Source organism: Paramisgurnus dabryanus, chromosome 12 (assembly GCF_030506205.2).
Source record: "Paramisgurnus dabryanus chromosome 12, PD_genome_1.1, whole genome shotgun sequence".
NCBI classification, from domain to species: Eukaryota; Metazoa; Chordata; class Actinopteri; order Cypriniformes; family Cobitidae; genus Paramisgurnus; species Paramisgurnus dabryanus.
In genome coordinates this window covers 33,540,392-33,561,940 of record NC_133348.1, presented here as the reverse complement: position 1 = coordinate 33,561,940, position 21,549 = coordinate 33,540,392, and the positions used below count along the sequence as shown (strand labels likewise).

General features: G+C 38.3%; 1 protein-coding gene across 7 annotated transcripts in view; it reads left to right on the top strand.

Moving 5' to 3' along the window:
- Positions 1-13,711, top strand: part of nrxn3b (neurexin 3b) — a 398,467-nt gene extending 384,756 nt beyond the window's left edge. For 6 of the 7 annotated variants that reach the window (XM_065268757.1, XM_065268754.1, XM_065268752.1 and 3 more), the window contains one exon: positions 5,570-13,711. In XM_065268757.1, coding sequence (XP_065124829.1) covers positions 5,570-6,522 — 953 coding nt within the window. In that variant the 3' untranslated portion in view covers positions 6,523-13,711. The remainder of the gene's footprint in view (positions 1-5,569) is intronic. The other variant, XM_065268753.1, reaches the window with a different exon arrangement.
- The last annotated feature ends 7,838 nt before the right edge of the window (positions 13,712-21,549 follow it).

Genomic DNA, 21,549 nt, shown 5'->3' with positions numbered 1-21,549 from the left:
TTGAGCGAACGGCTGTTGGCTACGGAGAGATTTCTTAAAAAAACACTTGAATGCATCCAGGATTATTAATATATTAATAATACGATCAACCAGTAGGTCTTTATCTCTGTGATGCTGATGAGATATGATTGATTCATACAGATGTATCCCACAGCCTTTGGCCCATGTGTTTCTCTAGATCTCCTAATCCAAGCTTGCAGTGCTGTGATTCTACTTTCCCTAAATGCAACTTGATCAAAAGCATGAGTTCACCTTGCAGTGAAAACTAAAACAGACAAAAGTGATTTTCCTCCTTTTCCCAAAATATGCCATTCTTTGTGCTGTCAAACTACTAACAAGTATTTCCAAAAGAAAACTAATAATGATATTATTAGTTGTGAAGGTGGTGACTATAATATCTCTCCTTTTTCCCTTATGTTTGTGCTTTCTGTTTTTATGAGAGAAGTTTTATTTTCAGTTTGTTTGTTTGTTTGTTTGTGTTAATGTTTGTTTGCACATTTATACATATATATATATATATACATAAATATATATATGTATGTATATATTGTATGTGTGTGTGTATTTTAATTTTCCAAAACAGAATTTTACCCAAAACTGCTGAAAAGAAACATTTGGATCACTTTGTGCTTAGTTTTTAAAAGTGTTTTTTTTTTTTTTTGCACTGTACGAAATAAATAAATAACTGAGCCAAATGTGCTTTAGAAATTTGAATAAACATAAAATTGGTGTGAGCTTCATATCTGTGGGTATGAAGTGGTCCAGATGTTTGGCTAATGGCGTATCATTGCCAAAGCAGAATGATTTTTGAATAATATATATATTGGTATACAAGCTTTATGACTTTCATTTTATTCTTGTTCAGTTTCTCTCTTTTTCTTGATTAGTATTTAATCTGTGTATAAAACTGCTAAAATACATGTGTATGTAGCTAAATATATTGTCATCACTATATATAGCTGTATATACATATGCAAGGAAAAAATAGATCATAATTTCTCACCACTATTTAAAAAAAAAATTGTTAAAATCTAAATTGGATCCTGCGAATGAGATACTGCATGGGAGAGAAGTTGCAGCTTAGGGTCTGTACGATTGTCAGTCTTGAGTGCTATTTGATCTTGTAGATGGGCATGTATATATGCTCATTGTTTGTATATCCACATCCCTTCCTTACAGCCCAAAGCTCTATTGCCGCCCGACCGCTTCGTACCGCCCTTACATGGACATGGCAACTGATGTACACGTTCACTTCCATCTATGTCATTTCCTACCTAATCTGTTCATAGGCCCCTCCTTCTATTTCTCTTGCCCCTCCCCTTCTACGGTAGAGTATGTACAGTCATTCAATCATATGTAACAAAAAAAATGATGTATCTATAGATACAGACAAAACAAAATGATCTAAAAAAAAAAAATGAATTGATGTACAGTTTTCTTTTGTAGAGAAAAAGGATTTATTTATCAAAAATGAGCAGAATGGTGACATTTATTTTTCATGTCATGGTGTGTGAATGTATGTGTCGTTGCCTCCCTGTACCACCTTGTCTAAGAAAAGAATTGATATATCAAATTATAAGCTAAATTGATTGCTTAAATCTTTACAGTTTAACCCCAAGCATTCTTACACAACTTTCATTTTGTAAATTTTTTTCTTCCTGCCAAATTCATGCGGGCAATTTGTTGATGTAAGTCACAGAACCGTTGCTATGCTTTCATTTCGATGACTTGTTTTACAGGCTTACCTTTATTTTATTTTATTTTATTTTAATTTTTCAACTAATTTGTTTTATTTTTCTTTACCTACTGCTCTCGTTTTGACTCTCTGTGCCTTTGGTTTGCGAATGTTACTAGTGTTTTGTTCTAACCATTAACCACTCGTTTGCATTGCCTTTCATTTTTCTTTCCTCTTCTCTCATGTGGTTTGGTTTGATTGTTTGAGACCATTGCGTTGCCTTACAGTGCCTTTTGTTTGTAAGTCTGCAATGTAATCAGCAAAGCCACAATGGCATACATTCAGCAGTTTTAAGCAACATCTGAATGTTCCTCGCATAGCGATAAAAATGCATCATTCATTATTAATGTATTATAATGGACCTCATTCTTAATAAACTGTTTGTGTTAATTTATTATAAATATTAAAATGTAATATAAAAACAAATTCGTTTTGCTTATGATTCAACCCAATCTTGCATAAATCGCAGCATATAAATTAATTTGAGAAAATATCTGACCCTGTCTGTGAAATCCAGGCTGAAGTTTTATTATCTGAGATTTTAAAGTTTGATTTCAATCTTTGATATCAAGGTTACATGTTCATATTATATATGTTGTTATGTAGAAATGTTATGTAGAAAACCATGAATAACTAAAAATGACTTGCTGGGTTTGTACAGACAGGGCCTGTATAACACCCTCGACATGAGAAAAACAAATCAAATGTAACGTATGATGTGATATGAAGCATTCAGGTGTTGATGAACTGTTACGCAACGTGTGCCGTTGTGGCAAATTCATAGAAACTGTCAAAAGGCAAATGGCTTTCATCTCAAGTGTGACAGACTTTAAAGAAGTAATGGAGTGATTTTCTCTATAGTTTTGATAAGCCGCTCAGAAAATTCGAAATCTCAGTGCAATAATTGTATTTCTGTGAGTGCTCCATATATTACTCTCTTCGCTGGTCTTACGTTCATCAGTTCGACAAAACGCTTAATTTACTGAGTGAATTTGCATCCTCCTGTGACCAGTAGCTTTAAATGAATCCACTAAGTTTTGTGGTTTTACATCCCTACAGTATACGCATAGCAAAAGTAAAACTACAACATGTATGTTCCACATTTTTGAACTTTGATAGAAGTCTGCCAATGTTGTTTATTTGCACATGCTGTTGTTTTTCAGTAAAAGGATTAGGCAGTATATGGGAAAATGCAAGCCTGTGGGTCAGAAAATGATCAAAAATGGTTCCTAGCTGTCACTGGGGTGGTACTCTTTCGAAAAATACAACTGTACACCTAAAAGGTTCATAATTAAGAGGTACATATTGGTACCAGATGTGTGTATATATATGTGTGTGTGTGTACCTCTTTATTAGGACCTTCTTTAATGGCACTGTCCCAATGACAGGTAGGGACCATTTTTTTCCTGAAAGTGTAGTAGAACAAAGTTTGCCATGCGTCTGGATATTATTAAATAAGCCAAGCAAATACCAACCGATTTTTGGGAATAAGAACCAATCCGTAGTAAGTCTCATTTAAATAGAAAGGAGCCAGGTATTTGCCAAAGATATTGACTTAAAGGATTACTTCACTTTCATAAAAATCCCAATAATTTTCTCACCCCCCATGTCATCCAAGATGTTTATGTTCTTCAGTCAAAAAGAAATTAAGATTTTGAGGAAAACATTTCAGGATTTTTTTTTTAATGCAGCTTCAAATGGCTCTAAACGATCCCAACAGAGGCATAAGAGTCTTATCTAGCAAAACGATCATAATTTTTGACAAAAAGAGGACTTTTAAACGCACACTGGCGGACCATTTTAAACAATAAACTGACACAAAGACATTAATTAGTATCATTCCATATCAGTGTTGGGGAAAGTTACTTTTAAAAGTAATGCATTACAATATTAAGTTACTTCCCAAAAAAGTAACTAATTGCGTTACTTAGTTACTTTTCATGGAAAGTAATACTTACATTACTTTTAAGTTATTTTTGCGTTGCTTTTTCTTACTTGGCTGAGGCTTGATCTCTTTTTAGTACCGAGCCCCTAAGGTGACATTGGAGTAAAAAAATCTATAGTGTAGTTTCATGTGCTCACGTGAAACTTTCATGTGCTAACGCAAAACCTTCATGTGCAGAAATTTTTTTTAAAGTTTAGTTTCGCGTGCTCGCGTAAAACTATCGCGAGCTCGTGTGAAACTTTCGCTTTCACGTGCGCGTGCGCGATAGTGTCAGGTGAGCACGCGATAGCTTCACGTGAGCACGCGAAACTAAACATTAAAAAAAAATTTGTACATGAAGGTTTCGTGTGAGCACATGAAAGTTTCACGTGAGCACATGAAACTAAACTTTATTTAATTTTTGCTCCATGTCCCCTTAGGGGCTCCGTACTTTAGGCCTTGTAGGTGTTTTTATGACTGAGAAGCTCTGCATTCAGAAATTGCATATTTCCATCGCAAAAATGTCAAGCTCTGGCCTACCATCTCAGTTTCTGATTCAAACTGTTCCCCCTCAGGCACGCACGCATAGAGTGTGTAATTCTACATGACTAAGTTCGGTTTAATTCAGTAAATTATTATAATTTTTTTAAATAAAATAAATTCAACTGAAAAGTAACTCACATTACTTTTTTTTTAAAAGTAACTCAAATATTAATGTGTACATTTTTAAAGTAATGCGTTACTTTACTTGTTACTTCAGAAAAGTAATATTATTACATAATGTGCGTTAATTTGAATACGTTACCCCCAACGCTGTTTCACATACAACAACATGGTAACGGTCCTATTTCTCCACACTTGTAAACACTTGGGCGGTAGTTTTGCACACGTCATGCTTGACCTTTTGGCATTATAACGTAATACGTAAGGTCGTGCTGGCGTGTCACACGGCTAGTGCAAGACGAGAAGTTGTGGTTTATAAGTACATAATTTTTTTTGCAAAAATTATGATTATTTTGCTAGATAAGGCCCTTATGTCTTGGTTAGGATTGTTTAGAGCCCTTTAAAGCTGCACTGACACTGTAAACTGTTGGGGTCCACTAAAGTCCACTACAGGTATATGCAGAAAAATCCTGGAATTATTTCCTCAAGCAATTTATTTCTTCTGGACTGAACAAAGAAAGACATAAACATCTTGGATGACATGGGGGTGAGTAAATGATCAGGATTTTTTATGAAAGTGGAGTAATCCTTTAATTCACATCTTAATGCCATAGAGTTTTGTCAATGCATTTCATGCCCTTTTAACTTGGATTGCAAGTTGTTTAATTAAGGTTATTGAAATACCACGTTTAGTGTTGTAATTTGGTGAATTTGCCCCTTTAAAGGGAGAGTTCACCCAAGAATGAAAATTCTGTTATCATTTAGTCATGTTGTTGTTACAATCCTAAATATTTATTTATTCTGATGAACACAAAGGATGACATTTTGAGAAATGTTTGGAACCAAACTGATAGAAAAACAAATACAATGAAAGTCAGTGTGGCTTCTGATTGGTTTGGATAAACAGGTTTATAACATGAGAGTGAGTAAATGATAATGGCTTTTTCATTATTCAGAGGCCCAAAACTTATGACTAAACGTTTTCTATACTGTAGGTCGGTCGAATAATTCAGTCTGAAAGCTCAAGACCCTGCATGTCCCCTCAAGCCTTTTGATACAACAAACCTTACATTTCCATGTTTTCTTTCAGTTCTTTTGTCATTTTGGTTTGTTTGGTCATTGGTATAGATTAGTGTTTTTAGTTTTTGTTTGTTTTTGCTTTACTTGGTCACGTGCAATTGCTTGTTTTTGAGCATCGTTGAGAATTTGAAATAGACACTAATTTCCTTATTTCTGTTGGTTCGCAGGAGGGGAGTTAGTCATCCCCATTCTAGTCGAGGATCCCATTGACATCCCCCCTGTTTCCACTCGAGCCCCTTTCATCCCTCTCCCCCCAACCTTACACCCCGTCCTCACCATTATTGATACCACCAAAGAGTCCCTGTCAATTGCCACCGATGCGGGGGTACCTTGCTTGTCGGACCGAGGCAGCGATGATTGTGATGATGATGATGGTGATGATGATGATGGTGGTGATGGCTTGGTGATATCGGGGTTTGGCTCAGGGGAGGCCTTCGACTCTAGCCTCCCCCCGACTGACGATGAAGATTTTTACACCACCTTCTCCCTGGTAACAGATAAGATCTTGACCACGTCGACCTACGAAGGTGGCTACAAAGCTCTCGCGCCCAAGTGGGAAGTAAAGGACTTTAAGCCTAGCAAGGCCTCTGAGGCGGGCAGGACTACGGCCGTTCCCCCTCTGCCTGACCTCAGAAGCTCAGCGTCGTCGCCCGAGGCCGCTCCTAAAATCCCAGCCGGGAAAATGAACAACCGTGAGATCAAACCCCAACCGGACGTAGTGTTGCTACCGCTGCCCACGTCTTACGACTCGGACGGCACCAAACCCAGAGGGCCGTACGTCACCCAGCCCATGCTGCGCAATATCCCCAGCGCCCTGCCCACTGTGCCGGTCATCAGGAGAGTGCCCGCCGGTGCCTCGGAGGTGATACGCGAGTCCAGCAGCACTACGGGGATGGTGGTCGGCATCGTCTCCGCCGCCGCCCTTTGCATCCTCATTCTCCTCTATGCCATGTACAAATACAGGAACAGGGACGAGGGCTCCTATCAAGTAGACGAAACCAGGAACTACATCAGCAATTCGGCACAGAACAACGGTACGGTAGTGAAAGACAAACAGCCCAGCACGAAGGCTGCCAGTAACAAGAGACCAAAAGATAAGGACAAGGAATACTACGTATAAAACAAACAAAAAAAAAACGTTTCGGACAGAGAACAGTAATTTTACGCTGAAAATCCTTTAAAGAACTTGATCACGTCGAGTAAAAATGAACCCATTTCCGTGTTCAGTGACTTCTGTAAGCACACTTTAAACGGGAAGCGGATGGAGAAGGCAAGAAGGACTTCGGGACCTCAATGCCGTACTTTCTGTCTGGTTGTGGGACAATAACGCCGGTGTAAAATATCTCATTGTTACATTGTTATCCCTCAAGTGACTTTGAGGTATGAAAATCTGTGGTGTAAAACATGAAAGAAAAAACAAAGCAACCCCTGTCCATTGTAATCCTGTACAAAATAACAATGATCATAGGTCATGATTTTGGGCATGCATGTGACGTGTGTGATGTAGTACTGATATCTTTGCAAAGAAGAGAAACCGAACGAGTCGTGGAGATGCAAAGTGGAAAGATTTGCCATAAAACAGTACTCTTCTAGCCCACAATGGATGAGAAATGTACCATTAGTACAAATGGTGTTTTTTTATGTGTTGGATTATGTGTTACAGGGGTTTAAAGTGGAACGTTTTCTATTTTTTATTAGCATTCCTTCTGTTAACACACTCGTTTTTCCTTTACTTTTACTTCTTTGTCCTCTTCTCCATTGGTGTCTGACAGATGCGCTTTAACATTCATCTTCTGAATGAGCTCTACTACGTGTAGCCAGATTCACATGAAAACGTCTTTTACGAATGAAAAACGAGAGATTATACAGTGCATTAAATGCAGGATTTCCTTTCGGTCGTGACCGCTTGAGTTATTTTCTACGCACGCACACCTCACATGATATGGAGCAACTGTGAGCGAAGCGATCTTGTGTGTTTTACGGAGGGCTGGAATACAAATTTGAATTTATTTGCAGATGTCCAATGTGAACAAGTGTACATTTCATGTTGTCACAGTCAACTGTGTCAAACAATAAATATGTTTACATATTTTGTTACATCATAGCTGTGGTACTTTGTAGCTCATCATTGTACATACTGTAAGTTCATTTTCAGATTTTCATACTCTTCCTACAAATTCAACACTTAGTTTAATCTGTTGTTTGAATGTACACTGGGGTTCAAAAAGATGAGGTTTGAAATCTAATTTCAGCCTGCGATAAACAACTTTGTAAAAGTATTGAAACATTGTGACATAAATGTATAATATCAGAATCAGAATGAGGTTTATTCGCCAAGTGTGCACACACAAACAAGACATTTAGATTCTGGGCTATTTCTTGCCTTCTGTTAGATTTTTTTTTTTTATATTTACCGCAGCTGTCACTGGGACAGTATCCTTTAAAATTATGTACAGATATGTATCTTTGAGGCTGTTTACACTTGGCATTAACATGCGTTTCCGTCGATCGGATCACAAGTGGACGACGTTAATGCCAGGTGTAAACGGTGTTCAAAACTTTTTGAACGCGTCCACTTTCGACCACTTTCAACCACATTCAGATGTGGTCGAAACCCCTTTCGATCGGATTGCTTTGGAGTTGCGGAACGCATATGTGGTTGAATGTGTTTGAACAGCCACACGCGACTGCCTTCTCTCCGCCCATTTATCTAATCTGAGGATTTAAACACAAGTTTACGTCTTTTTTTGACTTCTGGCGTTAACATACGGTGAACAGCGCTATTTTTAGCCTTTCATTGATAAAACTACTGCGGGTGTTCTCCGTAGTTTCGTTTTGAAAGCGTTTTGAAAGTTGTGCGATCCTATTTCATCAATTGCGCTGAAAATTCAGAGAAAGCTCTAACATATACACCTAAAAAACTCTGTGCAGCATGTTTACTTGCTAAACAAGCAGTGGACTCTGACATAATATTAGTTTGCGTCCATATAAACTCATCATTACTCCCGCTCGCGTTTAAATGACAGCAGAACGACTCGCCCACCGTCTCGACAGACCACCCCCTCACAGTATTCAGAACATAAGCGGTCGAAAGTGGACAAAAGAGACGGATTTAAATACCAGGTGTAAACGTGATGTGTTTCTCTCGTCCACTTGTGATCCAATCGATGAAAACACATTGTAATACCAAGTGTAAACAGCCCCTTTAAGATACTAATATGTTTCTTTGATCAACTAATCAGTAGATATATCGGCCAATAATTGGTATCTGATGATAAAAGCCATTTTTCTCACAATCGGACGATAATTAAAAAACAGCCAATAATACTGCTGGGCGGTGGCCAAAATAATTCTCACAATTTTTTCCCCCGAATCAGCCGATATCGATAATTATCATGATAAATGATAGATTTAAAGGCAGATTTTTGTTCCTGAATGAAAGTTCAAAGAACATGACAATTACTTTCCAAACATCAGTTGAGGTAGAATACAGATTAGAATATTAGTATTAAAATCAATGTAGTCTTAATGCCCTTGCTGCTAGTGCCTGCATCAAAAATATTGCATTCCTTTTTTCTGTGCACAGCATTTAGTTTTGCAATTACAAGCTGCACTGCTTCTAAATGAATATCTTGCCCCATCGTGACTACATGCAGACATGCAGTCATTTCTATGTTTTCTAATGCTGAGTTTACACCAAACGCGGTTTGGGCGTCAAAATCGCGTCTACCGCGCGTGGTTTGCCGCTTGAACAATTTGAATGCATTCGCGCGTGTAGAGTGAAGTAGACGCACGGAAAAAGCAAGCATTTGACGCGCGTCCGAAGCAAAATCCGCTTCTTGTGGGAGGGGCAACTGCTGTGCGAGTGTCTGTTTGCAAGATGACTGATGTTACTTGTGGATTTATCAAGAGAGTTACCAGTTTTGTATTGGGTAACCTTACTATGGGGAAAAATAAACGGCGCGGGTAGATAAACGTCACGTGACTCAAAAGTGAAGCGTGTATTACAACTTACCAAGTTGCCCAAAGTCCTTACTGACACTCTTCCAAGCGAGGTCCTTTTTATTCCTGTCTCCACTATAGAAATAACAACTTGTGTCATATAGCTTCGAGTGACTGCTTGAGTGAGTGACTCCGGGCGGGGCTGCCACCACAGCAGCAAGCAGGCTCCTGATTGGTTAACGCGGCGCGAAATTCCGCCAAAGTTCAAATTTTTCAACTCGGGCGTCAGCCGCAAATTCGCGTGAACCGCAAGATGCACAAAAAGCACAATTCGCGCTTACCGCGCGTACCGCGCACAACGCTCAATTCGCGCCTTTCGCCCGAGCTTCACACGCGAAAGAGGCGGAAACGCGTCTTCCGCGCCGCGCCGAACGCCTCTTCCGCGGCGCGGGACCTCCTGACGCGCGTCAACGCGTCTTCACATTGACTTAACATTGAAATCACTCGCGCTTCACGCCCTTACCGCGGTTGGTGTAAATGCAGCATAAGAGTGCCTTGTTTTATTTACTGTTGGTTATTAGGTTACCAATACCACCATCAGTTGCACGAATAACTTGATGGAAATGCACCTAATTCTTCTTTTTTGCAAATTTCGAAAAGATTCGCTTCACATTTAGATGAAAACCAAGCTAAATTTTTCTAACTCCACTCCTCCAAATCTAATGGTGCTTTTCCATTGCATAGTACCCCACGGTTTAGGTTGGGTGAGCTCACCTCACTTTAGCTTTGGTCAGCTTTTTCATCGAGTTTAGTAACACTTCGCAGTGGGAGGGATTATAGGTGTGACGTTATTTGCGCTGCCTACTGCTGTGAGAGCATCATACAAGTGAGAGCGTCGTTGTACACTACCATACATTAATTTATTTCTCAGTCCGCCACAAAATTTAAATTGACCACCACAAATAGGTGTTTGCACATGGCGTTTATCACTACCTCTGTCTCACATGACAGTTTCTGTACAAACACAGAAAAGTATCGGGGTCAGTCGACGTGCTCCGCAGAGCCTCATTTAAGTTGCTTTAAAGCATATATGCAGACGTGCGCGTTGCGAATGTGCCGCCACAAACTGCAAGTCTGAAAAAAACTTATGGTTTTCCTGATTCTCAACCTGTGGATGTTTTTCATCGCTAAAAGGGAGTTTGGGAACTTATAGCAGATCACAAATGACAGCAGGTTTACTCAAGATGCAAAGGTAAAGCTAATCTTTTACATTATAGTGTAGCGATGACGCTGGTATTGACGATTCTCTCAGACCAATCAGTGATCTACGTGTTTTCACAACATGTCTTGGTATCAACCCGGATTGCTTGGAACCCCAGCCGAGGTGGTACTAAAAAACAGTATCGGGTACTACGTACCGCACCCAATGGAAAAGCCCCCAAAGTAAGATGACCCGACCCAAACCGTGGGGTACTATGCAATGGAAAAGTGCCATAACTGAGTGAGTGACACTGTGATTGTAAACCAAGCCCGCTTGTGGCATCCGGAAGTGCAGTCTCCAAAATGCCTGTAAGGCATTACGCAAGCATTATCCATCACTTTCCTCATTACCAGTTTTTATGGGGGAAATTATATTGTGAATATTATCCTGAATTATCGCCCCGGCACTAATTGATAGTCATAGGCAATATATCCTGTCAATCAAGTTAAGTGCAATAAATTTGAGCTCTGTGTAGAAAATGCAAAGAAACATGACTAGTTTAATGTTCAATATTAATCATTACAGTACATGAATGAATAACATTAAAAAAAGGAAACTTCAGAAATGTAGTTAATGCAAAGTAATATAAGCACCAAACCATTAGTATCGTTCAAAATCAGTCTGAATAATCGGTATAGGTGGGGAAATGTTTATATCGGCGCCCCAGAAAATTTTAAAAGGGTTCCTTCCCAGTGACAGCTGGGGTACATATTTAGGGTTTTTTCTGACAGTGTACCTGCCTACTTGGGTTTTCTTCAGCCGAAGTTGTTGAAATCTGACTCTGTGTGACATAATAGCTACGTTTCCATTTCCCTCCAAATTGCGCAAATTGCGAATTGAAAATAAACCCAATAGAAGCACAGCATTCGCATAAACTCCCATACATGCGGGCATTGGAACCATTATATGTGGGTGGGACAAGACACACACACTTTTTAAGACCAATGATATCAGACCCACAGACTTTTTTCTCTAATTTAGCGCTTATGTCTGTTTACTTGTCAGAGCGCCGTCAGTCATATTCATTTCACTAAAGCAGGTATCTCCAACCCTGCTCATAGAGAGCTACTGTCCTGCAGACTTCAGTTTCAACCATCACTCCAACACACACCTCTCTGTTATTATCAAGCAACCCTGAAAACCTGGATTAGCTTAAAAATCCATTTCTTTTTTTCTCTACACACTCAGAAATAAAGGTACAAAAGTTGTCACTGGGACAGTACCCTTTCAAAAAGGTACAACTTTATACCCAAAAAGTGCATATTAGTACTTCAAAGGTACATATTGGCAGTTCAAGGATACATATTTGTAACTAAATGGTACATATTAGGACCTTTTTTAAAGGGTACTGCCCCAGTGACAGCATTGTACCTTTATTTTTGACAGTGTACTTTCGCCTGCTGAAATCCCACAAGCCGCGACACAACACGGTAAACAAATCTTTTCGACTATAGAAGCAGTTGTTTAATCAAAAGGCACCAGAATACAAGAAAATGGCATCTACTCCAGTAAATGTTTTAGACGCACCCAATTTTTTTATCGCAAAAAAAACGTTTACGCTCTGGTAAGGTTGTTTTTAGGCAATTCGAAAAATAATTTGCATTTATTGGTCCTATGACGTTCGTAAAAGTCACATGATCATTATTTAAATATGGCGTGGCATGTTTGACTGGAGGACAATATCGAAGAGCGGTGTGTGACTTCATTTGGCATCACGAGAACTGAAAAGCGTATAACATTAAAATACCATGAGAGTGATTACAGAGTCGACTTTCGAGTCGCTGGTACGGTATTGTCATCCGCATGTCGTTCTGCGTGGTGCCGGATGAAGCCGAACACACCCATTGCCATGGTTTTTATCGTGAGACAACGTCATTTCACAATAGTTTTTGTAAACATTAAGAAAATATCGCTAAAGATTTGCGCAAATCTTTAATGAAAAATCTGTTTCTCTATATTGTGGTTAGGCTTAGGTGTGGGCTTTATGGATAACGACCAATCAGATAGTAGCCTCTAATGTATGAACCAATCAGAAACAGTTCAGTCATACGTCAAATGATGATAAATACATAAATCTATAATTATTTAAAATCCAAACAAATATAACGAAAAGATAGTTGGCGAGAACGACGGGTAGCTTTATGATTATCTGTAGCACAGCCTCTGCATAGTTCATCATGTTAATGACCAACAAATTAATACAGAAGTAATGAAATGATTTGTTAAATGGAAAATTAACAAAGTGCACATTATGACCGTCATCAACTTTTTTATGACAGAAATTCTTGTCCACCTTCTTGTCACACACACACACACAACACAAAACCTTGGAGAGTTATGCTTATCTGGTCACATACAAGCCCTGGCAGGAACCAACCATTTTTTTCTTAATCGTTTAAACAGTGCAAGGAAACCATTTACACGTCTCCAAACGCAGCTTTCTGCAAATCTCTGGAATAAGCCGTTTTCTTAAATGCATATAAGCGTAATCCATACCAACTGGAGTTCATGCTGTCAATAATGCAAAAGGAAACAGACCATATAATAAAAAAATCCTTTTCACTCAAATTGTAATCAACATAATGTCATTTCTTTCTGGTAAACCGAATAATTTCTTCTAGTGCCCTCAGACTTTTGGACCCCATTGTATCTGCATAAAGTCTTATGAAAGAGTATTATTCAGTCATTAGGGGTTTTGTATGAGAAGACGTCAAACTGTTTGCCCTGCACACTTGCATTAGGGCTCCGTGTTACTGGTTGTTTTACTACAGGTTCTTGTTTTCTATTTAAACAAGGTTACAAGAGCTCATATGATAAACGTTTCACACTGCTGCCACAATTTTGGAGTTTAAGATGTTTTGTTTTATTCTGTGTATTTATCATTTTTCATCATGTCCCGCTGTTATTGTGCGCTCTTTAGGTTTGTCGATTTATGAGCATCTGTGCTGGCAGTAGTTGGGATTTGTCATCTTTTCTATCCGTGTCTATTTATTGTTTTGTTATCAGAGCACTCACAGAGAATTGTGTGCCGTCATTTTGTTTCTTCAGTTACTGTTTTCACTCTTGACTTTCAGCTATGTCCAGCAATAAAATGTTCCCAATCATTTTCAAAGCTTTTGTGAAATTTGCTGTCTTTATGTCCTGTAATTTAAATCACAAGAGAATGCAACAGTTTCATTTCTTTGCATCCAAATAATATTTTTATAGATAACGTTTAAACCTTTTTGAGACGGACTTATTATGAGCTTAAAGCAATATAGATCAAATATATTAAACATCAATATATTGTAGTGAAATCCATTTAACCATGGCAACAGGAATCACATTAAAAGCCACCTACTTTTAAGGTGCTGAAAGGTTCTTAGCACCAATGCCATAGAAGAACAATTACTGGTTCCTCCAAGAACCTTTCAGACAAAGGTTAATAAAAAATGTATCTTTCTTTCTTTTTGTAGTCTGTAAAACCTTCCCCATGAACAGAAAGGTTCTGTTGGTGATAAGGTTCTTTATGGAACCATACAGCCCAACAAAAAAACCTTTCAGGAACTTTTTGTTAAAGGGCCGTTTACATTATAATGATAAATATAAGAAATATAGATGGTTTCAGAAGTAACAACATAAACAAGCGGCTTTCGTGGAAAACACGTAACTTCAAGTAAACTCCACTAAGAATAAAAAACAAAATCTGTAGTATTTATATAATGAGCAAAATAAGCAACACGTATGAACATTTGTTATTTTCGACAAGGTATTTGTTGAAAAGTTCAAGTTTCGAAAACTAGCAGACCATTAAACAAACAGAAACCGGAAGTGAAGTTCGGACCAGAGGTGTAATTGTGTCACCGCACGTGCATCCAATGAAACCATCTATAATTTTAAAAATCTTTTAATATAAAAGAGAATAGTGAAGTTCACACCACAGCTATAATGATAAACATACAATGAACGATATTGTTGGGATCATTTTCTGGGCATTTTTTTGATGAACGCTAAACCATTGACAACCAATTAGATCTATTTGAACTTTAAATGCACGTAAATGACAGATGGTGGAGAAGCTTATGCTTGAGGTCCATAACATAAAATAACCTCACGTATCCAGCGCAGATGCAGTTGCTGTGAAATTGATTCAAAAGGGGCAGTTTCCCAGACAGGGCTTATCATAGTCCCAGACTAAAATGCATATGTGAGCTGAATGTGTGAGCAGGACACCATGTCCTGACTAATTTTAACATATATGGGTGACATTGTTTTGTCTCGAGCTGAACACCTGTAGTGTTTTTTGTAAATTATGTTTGTAAAAACTTTTTAAATGACCTAATATAAATAAGGCTTTCTTCTGGATTAACCTAAACCCTGTCTGGCAAACCACCCCATAATGTTTTTATTCTACTACATTGACTACACCAAAAGGTAAGATATTACACAGACTACTAACTTAGATTCACTGTTTAGAGCTACGCAAACGCTGAGTGTTGAGGACATCTGCTGGTTACACGCTGTGTAAATACAAGATCAGCATATTTATACATTTACAGGTACACCTTTTATATTGATTCCTTCTTTAAAGGAAATATACAATATTAGTTAATGCCATTGAAGGTTAAGGATTTGTGCGAGTACTGCGCAACGCGAGCGAACTAGCATAAAGATATTGATATTGTCCGGAGCTGTGAACACTAATCTAGTTATTGATAAAGTTAACATTATAATGTGAATGGCCCTTAACTCTTTCACCACCACTGACGAGTTAAATCGTCAATTAAGAGAAAACGCTTCCCTGTTAATGTTGAGTTTTGCCAGCAATCCGTTTTTCCGCTATTATCCACCAGATGGCGCTCTTACCCAACTTATAAAACCCAGAATTATTCCCTTAGGGCAAACAGTTCAAACCGTGTATGTTTTGATCATCGCTCTCAATCTGATCTATATCAAAAGTCCTTCACAAAAACACAATTATCTCAGCTTTTTGCTCAAAATTGGGTATTTTTGTAGAAACCTTCCCATATTTGACAAAACAAATGAAGGTAAACGTTGTTTTTTTTTTTTTAAGCAGATGGTCTGTTCTTTCATTTGATATATTGGGCCCTATTTTAACGATCTGAAACGCAAGTGCGAAGCGCAACACGCAAGTGAGTTTGTGGGCGGATCTTGGGCGCTGTTGCTATTTTCCCGGTGTGAGAAATAACTCTTGCGCCGGGCGCAAATCAATAAGGGGTTGGTCTGAAGTAGGTTCATTATTCATAGGTGTGGTTTGGGCGTAACGTCAAATAAACCAATCAGAACGCTATCCAACATTCCCTTTAAATGCAAGGGCGCAAGTTCCATGGCGGGTTGCTATTATTATGACGGATTTACCAGGCGCACGCCAGGAGCGGTTCACAGCCGAGGAGACCGATGTTCTTGTAAGAGCAGTCAAAGACAGAGAAGTTGTTTTGTATGGGGATAGGAGAAATCCGCCCAAATCAGCGTAGGTTAAACAGGCGTGAGAGGAAATAGCCACAGTCTCATCAGCTGACATCCCCATCGTTGCGCCAAGCGCTACAATGATGTCAGGAGACGGGGGAATCCCAAGCTTGCCAGCATAAATCGGGCACGCCGTGTAACGGGAGGTGGATCTGCCTCAGGACCTGACGCCAGCAGAGGACATCGCTGCGTCCACCCTCACCGCTGAAAGCGTTTGGGGGCTTTGAAATCGGACCCAAGAAACGCAAGCAAGGTCCAACCCCAAAGTACTCTTACAAATAAAGTTCATATACATGAAGGTTTCTTATGAAAACATTTTAATTATTATTTACATAAAATGAACGTAATACAGCCACACAACAAACTTGAAATGAAAATATTTTAATCGTTATTTGCATGAGAATTTTTTAACGCAGCCACACAATAAATAAAAACTATCACCACAATGCTCACCACTATGATTCCCCTTATCTCATGTGTTAATATTTTTAAGTGTAACAATTTATGATTTGCAAAAATAACTGTTGCATCTGTGTAGATTAGATAAGCAAAGTGTGTGTGCGTTGTGCACGCTATACATTATGGTCAAGCATGCGCCCTTAAAGTAGCATAATGAACAACGCGCCACTTACTTTAAACTTTTTTTTCTGGTCAGTGGCGCAATTGTTTTTTGAAACTACAAAATAGCACCAGGGATGGTTTGCGCCGGAACACGCCTCTTTTTTTGCGCTGAACCGCCCAGGGAGCGCAAGTTCATTCCCTAGTTTGCCGACGTGCGTCTGTGGAGGGAAAAATACGAATGATACATGCGTCACTGACAAAGTCAATTGCGCTGGGTGCAAGATAGGGCCCAGTGTATGTTTATATATTAATATTTTCTGGAAGGCATTAAACTTCTTTAAAAATCATGAAAAATGCTGCCGCTGTCTGGCAAGATTTTAAAAACACTGGCGGGGAAAGAGTTAAGAGCGAATGTATCATATTTTTGTTAAACAGAGTGTCTATTTACACTGATTGTGATTGGGTAAACACTATTTATACTAGTTCTGCCCACTAGTGTCGTCCGCTGACATCTGACTGGACATCCTGGCCCTGGGTGCCACCCCAAATTGAATGCCCCACTTTCACTTCCTCAGTAATTCACGTCCCGCAATGTTTATTTGCACGTGTGTCAGCACATTGTGAAAAACAAATATTAAGAGAATTTTAGCGTACATTGCTTATACTACATGATTTTAGCGTAGGCTGGAAGTGTGTATAGTAAATGTCTTTCTGTGGACTGAATATAGTCTTAATTGGCTTTTTTTTTGCACTGTTTTTTTTTTTAACAAAACCCATGGCTTGAAGTCTTTATAGGCTACTGTATGAACTTGAAAATGCAATGCAAGTGCACAGCCAGATCTTAAATGAGCTCATGTTCGTTTCTTTTTGGTTTAATGGTAATGCGTCACGATTTTCAAATAATTCAAAGGACCAATCATGGGCGTCGGAACCATTATACGTGGGTGGGACAGGACCCACCCACTTTTTAAGACCAATGATAATGGACCCACCCACTTTTTCTCTAATTTAGCGCATTTGTCTGTTCACTTATCAAAGCGCTGTTAGTCCAAATCCATTCCACTAGAGCAGGGATCCCTAACCTTTGTTTTTTTACACCGCGGACCCGTTTCAGCTTTTAAACATAATTCACGGGGGTGAGTGGACGCTGAGTTGCTGTTCGGACATAGTGCTGAAAAACCTCCTTTGCCAAATGAATAACGTTTTAAACAGAAGTAAATGTCAAACAACCATGCATTAGGGAAATTAATAACTGCTTTATTTATAGTATATTTTCTATAGACGTGTAAAACCATATTATAGCGGATTATTTTATTTTCATTGTTTCATGAGTTTGCCTGCCCATTTAGTCTTAATAATTAACGGTAAACGAACTTAGCTTGGTGTTCTTAAAGGCAGCTCGAACCTTAGGTCGGACTCGAGCCCCAAGTTCAAGACACAGAAGAAAAAAAGAGGAGATGATGAGGAGAGATGCCAGAAGAATTGCGTCTGTCGCGGAGGCACAGAGACTCCCGTTTTGCTTTTAATGATAATTAACACAGCACTAAATGCGGTTCCTTTTAAACGTTAAAAGTATAGGCTACTCGTTAAAATATTATTACTGCTGTAAAATAGTTTATTTTGATTATGGTGCCACGATCGCTGGATAATTTTCAAGTTTTTTTTACAGAAGCCAATTACTTTTCATTTGCGATATCACAGAGTTGAACGTCTTCACGTATTGTTATTATTTGCAAGGTACATTTGCAGATAATTCATAAAGTCATACCTCTGTTTAATCGATTGTGTTTTAGAAGTACACATGCTCAAACTCTTATGACAGCATTGTTTCCCGACGGAAACCATAAAATAAAGTGATCTCATTTCCAGAATCTCACATTTATATTTCTCTAAGAGAGAGAAAGAGAGATTGGGTATAACAAATAAAAAAGGTATACAAAAGTTGTATCAGTTTACCTTCATTCGTTTTTCTTACCTTTTATTTCCTCAAAATAAAAAATAAACATTGTAGCCTACTGTCAGCAGAGTAAAAAAAATGACACAGAGAAAGATAACTGAAACATGACATCTGTCATTATTTGCAAAATATTTAAAGGGCTATTACCAGAATTTGGACCGTAATAGGCTACTGTCTTTAATTTAATAAACGCAAATGTTCAGGCTTATTAAAAAAAAACATGAAAATGTCATCTATTGCAGTAAATGTATTTGGGGTTATATGGGGACCCACCCACTTTTCATTTGCTTCCGACGCCCATGGGACCAATTATAATTCAAAGGAGTCAATTATTCCTCTTATACTACAGTTACCACTGACATTGCTCTGGTGGTTATTTTTAAGACATTTAAAAGGTTAGGTGTGCGTTTTACAGAAAAATAATGAACACTCATGGCACATTTCTCAGACAATCAGAACAAAGCATTCAAGAGACCCACGGTACAAACAAATGTTAAAAAAAATTGCATTCGGTCTTATAATAAGCCTATTGAAGTCTCTGTCATTAAAAGGATTCACATTTGCAGACCTTGTTCGTCTCCCTTTTCCTGTCACATATCACATCGAAAAGGCATTTATATTCAATAACAACGCGAGCTTCAACAAATGGCTGAAACCGTAGCCCACCACACATATACACCTGAAAGTGCGCATGTGCAGAAAGCGAACCTAGGGACGAGCACGTACAACGGCCTTACTTCAACATATCATCAGAATGATTGACAACTGGGATGACCAATAGTCTTGATGATCCACCCGGAAAAAAGAAAATCTTCCGCTATACCTTTAATCTACAAACATACTGAGGTGCAAATAGTATCTGCCAATATAGATAGCATCTAATTATTATTTACACTTATTGGAAATGTGACCATTTTTTATTAAATACAACTTATTTTCACTATAATGTAAATAGCATAGCGCTAAGATAATGCTGATAATGTCACTTAGTGTAAATAGTATTTTTTTATTGGTGTAAATAGCATCTATCACTAAGAAAATAATATTTTTACTTAGTATACTAATTAATAGTCTAACGCCATTTGCATTTACTGTAACTAGGCCCTGCCTTTCTTAAAGGTTTGAGTATTTTACAGAAAACATGAATATTTTATTCAGGGTTTAAAACGATCACCTGATACTAATCATGCATTCAGGATAATCATGTAATCTTAGAAAAAGTCAGTGTTATTTAGAAATGACTGGCACGCTGTTTCCCTTCGGGTCCTCTTTAATCCTTCTGTTTTCCTTTTGGTTCAGATGTGTTTAAACCAAGCAGAAGCATTTCAGAACATCTATCATTAGCTGCTTAATAATAATCTTGTTTATGTAACCCTGACATGTGGAGACTCTGCATAAAGAGGTGATTTTTCTTTATATATCACTTACAAGCACTGATGTGCAGACCGTGGGTTTCTTCCCTGTGCAGAACCCCATGAGCCGATTATATTATTTTTTAATTCGCCTATCTGGGAAGATTTTCCTCCACACAGAAGCCGCATGACAATGACAAATATAACATGTTTACGCAGATTCTTTTAATGCCTCACGGAAAACAGCTAAATGTTTTTGCAGATGAACAATCACGGGAAAACAACATTAACAACATTGTGTTTTTGTTTATGAGTTTGGCAGACACTTCCATTCAAAATAAGATTGAGTTTATTGTCATATGTACAGAAAACTCTGTAAAAATATGACATTCTAGTAGCCATAAAGGGAACATATGATAAAAATCTGACTTTTTCCATATTTAAGTGCTATGATTGGGTCCTCAGTGCTTCTATCAACCTAGAACATGTAAAAAAAAATCAACTCAGTAACTTAGTTTTGGTAAACCATTCTCTGCAAGCATGTGAAAAAATAGGTCAATGAAACCTGGCATTGAAATCTTAATATAATAATACCGCCCCTTAATCTGCTAAATCCAACCACAGCACTCCATTTAGTGCAGAGATCAGCTCATTTGCATCTAAAAGGACACACCTACAACCTTCGCTCACACCTACAACTGGAACAGTGACAAACAAGGCTGGAAGAGGTCCCAAGTTTATCTTGACAACAATGCACAGTGAGGAGGATGGTAAAAAAATCCTAAACTCACTGTCAAAGAATTGCATCAAAGAGTGGCATCTCGGGGTCATAAAGTCTCCATAAAAACCATCAGATGCACTCTACATGCCAACAAGCTGTTTGGAAGGCATGCTAGGAAATAGGCTTTTCTCACAAACACTCACAAATGTAAACGTCTGGAGTTTGCTAAGCGGTACTGGACTTTCAACTGGGATTGTGTGCTTTGGTCAGATGAGACTACGATTGAGCTTTTTGGCAACAAGCACTCTAAGTTGGTCTAGCCTAAAACAAAAGATGAGTATGCCGAAAAGCACCTCATGCCCACCGTGAAGTACGGTGGAGGATCTGTGTTGCTGTGTGCCTGTTTCTCTTCCAAAGGCCCTGGGAACCTTGTTAGGGTGCATGGCATTATGAACGCTTTGAACTATCAGGACATTTTAAATTAAAACCTGATGGCCTCTGCCAGAAAGCTGAAGATGGGTCATCATTGGGTCTTTCAGCAGGATAATGATCCAAAACATGTGGCAAAATCTACACAAAAATGCATAAGAGAGGATCCAGGACACTGGATGATAATTGCCAATAATTGTGGGACACATGATTTTAAGTTGTTTTTTTTTTCTAAATGTGTGATTTTTCTAACCACCAAAGTAATGTACTTAAATGAAAGGTTGGATTTTTCTCCCTTTTTTGCATTTGGTCTGTATGTTGTTTAAAAAAAGGAGAATTTTTTTTAGAAGTCAACGACCACCTCTTAAACAGGGGTGCCAATAATTGTGGAGGGCACTGTATACATACATATTAAGTGGTGTACAGGTGTAAAGCCTTTAGTGCGATAAAAATGACTT